The sequence below is a fragment of the Tribolium madens genome, unplaced genomic scaffold (assembly GCF_015345945.1).
Source record: "Tribolium madens isolate multiple individuals breed KSU strain unplaced genomic scaffold, Tmad_KSU_1.1 Scaffold_91;HRSCAF=231;Tcas5.2_LG7, whole genome shotgun sequence".
Lineage (NCBI taxonomy): Eukaryota > Metazoa > Arthropoda > Insecta > Coleoptera > Tenebrionidae > Tribolium > Tribolium madens.
Window position 1 is genome coordinate 5,892,981 of NW_025401063.1, and position 9,255 is coordinate 5,902,235.

Genomic DNA, 9,255 nt, shown 5'->3' on the forward strand with positions numbered 1-9,255 from the left:
TTTTTAGATTTTGAAATCGAATGACCAATGCTGTTCTTACACTGAAATCAAATTGGTTTAAAATTATCAAAATAAACTGGCGTCAACCAGCAACGAGAACTGCAACAGAATGGACATAGATCCATCTCCGAGTACTTCATCTGGTAATAAATCCTTCTTATCAATATGTTTTTAGGTTATGTCAAAATTTTTGTGTTTGACTAACACCGCCAATTGCAGGCTTCTTCATGGATCTAACATTCTCAGGATTACCTAAAATCGATGAAAACAACACCGTAGACCCCAAATCGCCCAAAGAGCGAGTTTTAGAATTGTTAGATATCTTAGAAAGTCATGTTGAGAAGTTACGAAGAGAAGCGGCACAATTAGAGGAAGACCGGGACCATTTGTTGTCATCGCTGGACTCGGTTAGAAACACTGATTTAATAGTGGATTTGCCAGATAGTAAGTGCATCAAAACTGAAATTTCATTAATAGTTTTTCTTAGATGATAGGGACGATGTTTGCCAATACGCGGAACGCATAATGAGCCGCTGTCTCACTGTCGAAGTGAAGATTTTAACTCAACGTGATAAGATGCAAGAAGAGGCCCTACACCAAGTTAACCATTTGATAGACAGTCTTGTTATGGGTCTAAAATCGGATCCTGAGAGTGCAAAAGCTAGATGTATTACCTTCATGAATGCGTGTTCTTCTAATGTAGTGCACGGCATTACAGATAAAAAATTTGAATCAGCTTTATTAGGATGTACCGTTGATGATCAAAAACGAGTAAAGAAACGTCTTCAAGGTTTGTTAAATTACTTTGATAAACTTAATGTAACTTCAATTCCATAAACTTACTTAATAGATGCATTGTTATTGATTGTACCATGGCCCCGCTTATTGCCATTATATACACATTAAATCGTTAGTATGTAATCAACTAAGTTATTTGTATTATGGCTTTAAATACAATACAGTGTTTAATTTAAAATAGCCACTGTGATTGTTTAAAAGACACTTTATTTATAAATAATGAATTAAATAAAATTATTAATTCATGTATCGTTCAATATCTTTTATTTCTGTGAAATAATTTAAGGAAAGTATTTAGGGTCTCTTAGATGAGTCACTGTAAGTGCTTTTTTCAAATCTTCGCTTGTTGTTGGTGAATCTGCCACAAAAGTGACTGTTGTAACAAGAGAATGTTGAATAAAACCATTTTCAAGGAAATGTCCTTTAATGTCGTGGGGATCCAACCACACGAAAAGGCTCGGGGCGTCGGATTTCACCCACACGTGGAACCTCAAGCCTTTTGCATCAATCATATCAATTGATATAATCTAAAACAAAACTCCTTTATCGATCAAACATACTGACTATTTCATCCAAAAAAATTACCTCAACATTAGAATTTTTAAGTTTAGCTTCCTTGAACTTTGAAGGGAAAAAGTAATTAGAAGGAGTCAAAATTGTGCCGTCTTTCCCAGCGACAATATGAACAAAACAATTGTATTTTGCTTCATCTGAAGCACCACAACCGGAATCGAATAAGAATTGATTCACATCAAATGATGCAACTAGTGTTGCAGTTAAAGGCTCCTTCAAAAGAGAATTATTTGTGAAAATACGTCAATTTTAGTCACTCACAAATTCTCCTTTAAGTTGGGTAATGTTGAGAGGATTGAACGACTCCCAGGAGTAAACCGTCAAATTAATCCATTTTTCTCCATCCACATTTCGTTTATTTAACATATGATAAATTTCCAATTTTTTGGTATCTTTATTGAAATGACCCATGACTAATTCGGACGAAAAGAAATTGAGGGCAAAATTGTGTAGCATTTTCCATCTGCCCGTATAATCAATCGAAGCCCAACTAGGGGCCACCCACACGTCGTTAAGTTGCCAGAAGAGGGCCCCCATTGTGTTACCCTGGCCTTGGTCGTCTAACCGGCCCATGAATCTTCGATAATGCTCTGTTTCGGTTTTTACAGACATTGCCTGGATAATCTAAACGCAAAATGTATCACATTATTAACTTTAAAAATCCAAACTAACTTGTGTGTAATAAATGAAAGCGTCATCATAATATTCGTTATCTTCACTCGGGAGTTCCATCTGGAATTCGATAAGATTTTTTAGTGGATCGTTACCATTAGGATGGTGTTGTCTGTGTTTCATAAAATCGCTATTAATGTTCAAATCACTTGAATTGGCAACTGTGAGCCAAGAAGTAACACTTGGTAAGGACTGGTAACCATACTCGGAACAGAATCTCGGTGTGGGGAAAATACTTTCGTCCAAACTGTCTTTGTTGTTATTATAATAATGTTCTAAAATTCGAGTTTATGAAAATTGTGGTTGATTTGAGGAAAACGCACTGTCGCCGTAAAAATTGCTTCCGGGGTCACTAGCAACGTATCCTTCCTTGTCCGTCTTGATTCCATTAGTCGGACTGGAATCGACAAAATTTGCATTTTTTGTTACTCGCCTCATTTCATCCCTAATAGTGTCGATATACAGCTTTATATAATCCGCCTTGTAAACATCGAAATTATCAGCGGTATCGAAGTAGTTTGATGCTAAATTGCCCTCGTTCTCGTTATTGCCTCCCCAAACAGCTAAGCTTGAGTGACTTTGAATTCTTTTAACTTGATGATTTACTTCCCTCTGCACGTTACTACAATAAAACTAAAATTTCAATTCATTAAAAAAAATTAATTGCCTTAAAAATTCGTAATTTGCGGGGTACATAGAAGATGCAAACACAAAATCCTGCCAAATCATCAATCCGTATTTGTCGGCCATGTCGTAAAAGTAATCGGATTCATAAACACCACCGCCCCAGACCCGCAACATATTCATTTCCGTGTATTCAGCTACAGCGGAGAGTAAACGATCAACAGTTTCCTTTTTGTAGCTGTTTTCCGGGAGAATATCAAGCGGGATCACGTTAACACCCATCGCAAAAATCGAGACATTGTTGACTTTGAAATAAAATGCAAGACCAGACTCTACAAATTTTGTATTAAAAACAAATTTTGAAGAAAAAAAATTACCGATCTCATCCTGCATTATCTCGATTTTTCTAAACCCAATTTTTTTCTGACTTGTGCTTGGCTCTTTCTTATCGGTAAAAGTCACATTCAGGGTGTAGAGAGGTTGTTTACCGTAACCATTAGGCCACCATAAATCAACCGATGTCTACAAGACCATCACACTAGAGGCAAATAACAAAAATCGAAATAATATTACTTTTGGTACTGTCATATTAGTTGTTGCGAAAACTTCCCCATGTTCGTTGGGTTCACCTAATATTAGATCACTGGACGTCTGAATTGGTTCATCATTGGTTTCCAAAGAAATGTCCAATTTTCCAGTAATCCCGATTGATTTAGGAGCAAAATACGTATCAATTGACAAAAGCCAATTGTCTCCATCATCTATTACTTCAGCTACTACATATCTAATTGTAGTTGTATAAAATGCTTCCAAGTAGATGTCTTTCCTGTAATGTTGTTAAAATATTGGAGATTTTTCTTTTATAATTTTTACCAAATGCCAACTGAGGGAAAAGCTGGTCCCCAATCCCAAGAAAACGAAGCCGGAATTTTTCTAATAAAATTAACATGACATTCACCTTTGTAGGAATCAGGAACACATTCTGGAGGCACTACGTAATCTTCGGCCTGTTTTTTAGCCAATTGTTCACTGATCGTAATCGGGGAATCAAATTTGAAAGTGATGGTGTTATCACCAGCCTGTAATTCACAATTAAAATGGTAACAAGTATAGGGATTTTCTTAACCTTGATACTCTCCGTGATATCAAATATGTAGCGCACGAACATATTTTCGGTGGTACCTATTTTAACATCATTAATAAAAATTGTAGCAAACGTGTCAACACCTTCAAGAACTAAATTGACAAAATCACGTTTAGTTAATTCTTCTTGCACTTGAAACGTAGTGTAATAAGTCCAGTTATACCTAGCAACCCATTTGTACTCAACATCATTAAAACCGGCATAAATATTATCCAAAATGTTATTTGATGGACTCATTAAATCTGTGTAAATTCCACCCGGAACTGTTGCCGCCAAATTTGTATACTCTGTAAAATTTTCCCTTAAACTGTTGTTTCATACAAGAAATTATTCTTACCTCCAGTCTCATCCTTGAATAACCATTCGCCCCCAAGATCCTGTTTAATTTCACAATTTCCCCCATAAAGAAAAATCAACATAAAGACAAGCTGAAATTCCATGTTCAAAGACCTAGTTGCTAACTGTTTTTACCATATTGAGAACATAAACAAAAACCAGTTATCAAAGATTGAATTGATAATACTGTTCAAGATCTCTATTTCTAGGATAGCAACATGTGAAAATCGGTTTTAAAATACAAATAAACAAAAATTATCAAAGACGTGTTTATTGATATTGATGGTTGTTCAAGTGGGTTACAGTGATTACATTTTCTAAGGTAGCAACAGACGTTATTGTCTCGCTTTGGAACGTAACAGCCTTCTCTGGAACCACTTGTGCAAAACCGTTCTCACTGAACTGACCCCGGACTTGGTGCGAGTCCAACCAAACGAAAAGACTGATACCATCAGCAGTCACTGTGACCTCAAATTTGGTACCCTTATCGTCTATTTGAATCACTGAAGTAATGCTAACTCGGGTCGTTTGAAGATTTGAGTGTTTCAAAGGCGATACTAAAATCAGATTGTGGGGTGCTATAACAGAATTTCCGGAAATGAGGGAGAGATAAAAGAAACAATTGTTTCTTGCGGTTGGAAGTGAGCCACATCCTATACTATTAAGGTAATTATCAGTGTCAACTACGGCGACTTGGAGTGATTTTCCATATTCCTGCATCAGAAAATAAGAAATAGGATTTTTCTTGGTGAAAGGACTAACCAAAGACACGTCCACTACTGTGGATTTGATTGGTGAAAAAGAAGTCCAATTGTACACATCAATCACGGCAGAAACATTCAATCTGGAATCGAATATAGACGCAATTTCAGTCATCCCATAAATGTGAAGCTGTCTTGCTACATCCAAATATGCAGTTATTATAGTTGGGGCAAAAAATTCTTTTGCGAAGTATTGCAACATTTTCCACTTTCCTGTATAGTCTACCAAAACAAAAAAATTAACTTGTGATCATTTTGATTGAACAAGTACCAATTCCAGCCCACGTGGGTGCGACCCACACATCATTCAATTGCCAGAAAAGAGCACCCATGGTGTTACCATGACCCGAGCTGTCGAGACGTCCCATGAAACTGCGATAATACTCAGTCTCGAATTTTATAGACATTGCTTGGATAATCTGTGAGTAGTACATGTAAGTTTTGTAAAAACTTTCCGTTGTATTGTTGAAATTCAATTGATACATCATTAAGAGATTATTTTCAATTAATCCAAAAGGGTGGTGTTGTCGATGGTCCATAAACGAACTATTTGGATATAAATCTTTAATATTGTCAGTGACTGTTAACCAAGTATCGAAATCTGGGAGTGACTGGTAACCGTATTCTGACGCAAATCTTGGTATTGGATAAGTTCTTGCATCCAGACTGTTGACTAGATAGTTGTAGTAGTGGACTGGAACTTCCAACTTTGGAAAAAATCTATTGTTTTTGGAGGAATGCCCTCACCATCTCCAAAAAGAGAGTTTCCTGGATCGTTCGATAAATAATTTTCTTGGACAGTTTTCTTCCCATTACTCGGACTAGACGAAACAAATGTCACATCAGTCGTGAAATTGAACAATTCCGAGCGTATCGTATCGATGTACAACTTGATATAATCGTCTTTATACAACTCTAAGTTACTGGAAGTGCCGTACCAATTAGTCATTAATGCAAGTTCATTTTCATTGTTAGCAGCCCAAAGTGCAATGCTTGGGTGGCTTTTTAATCGCCTGACCTGATGCCGAACTTCTGCTTTAACATTGCTAAAAACACTTTTTCAAGAATGTCACAAAAAAACGCAACATTACTTTAAATATTCCGGGTAAGTGGGATACATAGCACAAGCAAACATGAAGTCCTGCCAAATCAAAATCCCTAATTCGTCCGTCTTTTGGTAGAAGTAATCTGATTCGTAAACGCCACCTCCCCAAACCCGCAACATGTTCATGTGGGCAGAGTAGGCACTCTCCAAAATTCGGTCAACCGTTTGGAGGTTTTGGCCCTTTTCGGGGAGAATGTCAAGAGGGATTTCGTTGGCGCCTTTGGCAAATATTGGCAAACCATTAACTTTGAAGTAAAAACTCAAACCAGAGCCTGCAAAAAATTTGCGGGGGGTTGTAGACCCACCAATTGCTTCTTGGACCAATTCAATTGTCCTGAAGCCTATTTTAACAGTTTTGGAATCAATTTCAGCACCACTCTGCCATCTGGCTGTAAAGTTGTACAGTTTTTGTTCGCCATAGCCATTCGGCCACCACCTTCGCACCGTTATCTGAATTTTTGAAAAGTAACAAAAATACAACCCTTCACGCACCTACTTTTGGAATCGTGAAAGAATAATCGACTTTTAGTTCATCATCTTCGTTGGTGTTAGTCTGATTAACGTCCACAATTTGTTGAATAAGACTGACATCGGTTTCAAGATTGTATAAAAGTTTCCCTTGGACTGTTTCGCCAGTTTTAGTGCTGAGATAAGTCGAAACTGTAATCAACCAAGAATCGTTTGGAGCGTCTTTGTGATCAACCATCAGATAACGAATGACCGAAGAGTTGTATGCTTGTAAATACACCTCTTTCCTTTAAAAAATCGGAAAATATTTCGCATGGTCACATTTTGGAGTCTACCAAATGCCCATTGAGGGTAACGCAGGTCCCCAATCCCACGAAAATGATGCTTGCATTTTTCTTATTTGATTTACGTGACACTCTCCTCTGTAGTTATCTGGAGGGCAAGTTGGGGGCACTGTATAGCCTTGTTTTTTAATTAAACTTTGAGCTGTTTTAATCGGAGATAAAAAATTTACTTCAATTGTATTATTTCCTAGCTAAAATTCCTCTCAATATTTTTAAGTCGTTTTGCGGGATTTAAATACCTGTAATTTATTTTTAATGTCGAAAATGTAACGTACGAACATATTTTCACTTGAACCGACTTCAACATTGTTAATTAACACAGTTGCAAAAGTATCTAAACCTTCAAAGACCAGATTTATATGGTTATGACTTAGAAAAGAATCGTCCACTAAAATATGGAATAATAATACTTGGTATTGGAGAGATTTCAGTGGGACTAACCTAGGAATTGACTTTTGTAAATCCAATCGCTCTGAGCTACCCATCTAGTTTCAGTATCATTACTTCCATAAAATACATCACCTATAATTTTATTATTCATCAAATCTGTGTAAATGCCTCCTGGAACGGTAGCTTTCAAATTGTCGTATTCTAAAAAATGCGACGTTTAATTTAATTGTGTCCGAATTAAGAAATAATGAAATACTTCCTGCGGCATCTCTTACAATCCATTCTCCACCCAAACTGCGTCTTTTTAGACAATAACTAACCGTAAAAAATTCCAAAAGGAGAAGAAGAGTGCGAATAGTCGCCATTATCAATGATGACTGGTTTAATAATTTATACTTGACTCAGTTTAATCTTGTTTTCATGTGATAAAAACGTTCATGTTCTGTGATAATAATTGTCCACAAATAGGAACTGGACATCAAAATAAACACCTAAAGACTAATACTTTGACTCAATTACAGGAATTATACAAATTTAAATTTAATGTCATTTTTGCGTTTTTAAATTATAATTAATAAGTATTTTGATTTATTTGTAAAAATATACCTAATAGTAGATTATGTTATTAGGAGTAAAAGTTCATTTTGCCGAACGGAGTGAGGCAAATGGATTCAGCTGAGCCACATAAACTCACTTTTACTCCAAATAACATATACTATTTTATCTGCAAACGATTCAGATGGAACGAAAAGAGCAACACACCAATAATCAAGTAAATCACCTCAATAATCAGGACGCTTTGCAATAAAATCATAACAAACGTCACGCGTGAGTTTCGGAATTTGTGTTGAGATTTCGAAATTGATTGATTTAACTGCTGAATAACTGGTGTAGTTTATAGTACAAAATGTCGAATGCTGATAATCTACCTTGTACCTCTCCAGAAAATGCTGAAAAAGCGAAAGAGATAAGAAAGAGACAACAGTGATAAATGTCAAAGTAAGTGTCAAGTAAAAGTAAAAACGCCTAGGCGTAAAAACAGTGTTTTTACTCCATGTCTGAAAAGTAAAACTTTTACCTGTGTCATTTAGTCATAAAAGTGGTCACTTTTGTGACGTTTGCAGATAAATTATTAATTATACCTATTATCACTTTTCATGCTCGAGTAGAGATTTAGCGTTTGATACGATGTAAATAAATACATCAACAAATCAACATCGTTGTTTTACTACAGACTAGTTGAAAAATACATAATGCATTTATAAAATATGAATTGCAGATATGATTTGGTTTTTAGTTAATAAACAAGCGTATCTTTTCGGGTAAAAACAATATTTTGTTATTTTGAAGCTAATTGAAGTATCACCCACAGAGTGTGTCAGAACTCGCGCCCCAGAGGAAAATTTTAAGTAAGATAAAATGTTTAAAAAATTCTGTCAAAAAAATTTGATATTTATTTTTAGATATTTGACATTTTTATGTCTATTTAATGATACTGATGATCTTGTAAATACACTGGCGGACACGGAATTTTGGACGATTTGTCATTCGACTGACATTAATATGTAAAACGGGTCTTAGGCAAATAACCTCATTTTCGGTTTTTGTAATTTTTACCCTGATAGCTAGAGAAAAAATGACAACAAATCAAAATAATTTATTGAACTTATATAAAAAGTAAAAACACGTATTGCTGGAATTGTTGTTCCGGAAAATCGACACCGAACATAAATTTCAAATAAAACTTACAAATTTTAGTTCCAAACGTTAATCATAATGACAATAAAGCGTGGCTTGCATTGCCATTTTTTGAACTGATGAATTTGATATCCAAAATTCCGAGTCCGCCATATGTTTTTTTTATAATGATTTAGTAAACATACAAAAGTTTCACCAATAAAAGCCACAAATAACATTAAACAGAGGTACAATTTAGGATACAGCTTCCTTGTTTCCTTTTCTAATATCCTGTAGCAAAAAAACTTAAAAAATTATTTTTCCAACAGAAATAAATAGAAATAACTTCGAAATTTTTATAGA

At 35.4% G+C, this 9,255-nt stretch overlaps 2 protein-coding genes and 1 pseudogene across 2 annotated transcripts; 1 reads left to right on the top strand and 2 right to left on the bottom strand.

Moving 5' to 3' along the window:
- LOC123011988 (BAG family molecular chaperone regulator 2) lies at positions 1-1,198 on the top strand. Its single transcript, XM_044409727.1, has 3 exons — positions 1-143; positions 220-444; positions 488-1,198. Exons 1-3 carry the CDS (start codon positions 110-112, stop codon positions 835-837), a joined length of 609 nt encoding a protein of 202 aa, XP_044265662.1. The 5' UTR covers positions 1-109; the 3' UTR covers positions 838-1,198.
- LOC123011797 lies at positions 1,062-4,356 on the bottom strand (annotated as a pseudogene).
- Positions 4,279-7,600, bottom strand: LOC123011983 (beta-mannosidase-like). Its single transcript, XM_044409721.1, has 10 exons — positions 7,472-7,600; positions 7,267-7,416; positions 7,065-7,213; positions 6,817-7,016; positions 6,510-6,768; positions 6,000-6,463; positions 5,656-5,954; positions 5,180-5,602; positions 4,910-5,130; positions 4,279-4,861 (listed from the first exon to the last, which is right to left on the bottom strand). The coding sequence occupies exons 1-10, from the start codon at positions 7,578-7,580 to the stop codon at positions 4,418-4,420; spliced, it is 2,718 nt and encodes a 905-aa protein (XP_044265656.1). The 5' UTR covers positions 7,581-7,600; the 3' UTR covers positions 4,279-4,417.
- Between the last annotated feature and the right edge of the window lie 1,655 nt (positions 7,601-9,255).

Excerpts from the sequence above, each read along its gene's own strand:
- LOC123011988 (XM_044409727.1), top strand. The coding sequence starts at position 110 with ATGGACATAGATCCATCTCCGAGTACTTCATCTG. Across the intron at positions 144-219 it reads ATCTCCGAGTACTTCATCTG|GCTTCTTCATGGATCTAACA; the intron begins GTAATAAATCCT and ends CGCCAATTGCAG. Across the intron at positions 445-487 it reads AATAGTGGATTTGCCAGATA|ATGATAGGGACGATGTTTGC; the intron begins GTAAGTGCATCA and ends AGTTTTTCTTAG.
- LOC123011983 (XM_044409721.1), bottom strand. The coding sequence starts at position 7,580 with ATGGCGACTATTCGCACTCTTCTTCTCCTTTTGGAATTTTTTACGGTT. Across the intron at positions 7,417-7,471 it reads TGTAAGAGATGCCGCAGGAA|AATACGACAATTTGAAAGCT; the intron begins GTATTTCATTAT and ends CGCATTTTTTAG. Across the intron at positions 7,017-7,064 it reads ACATTAAAAATAAATTACAG|CTAGGAAATAATACAATTGA; the intron begins GTATTTAAATCC and ends GAGGAATTTTAG.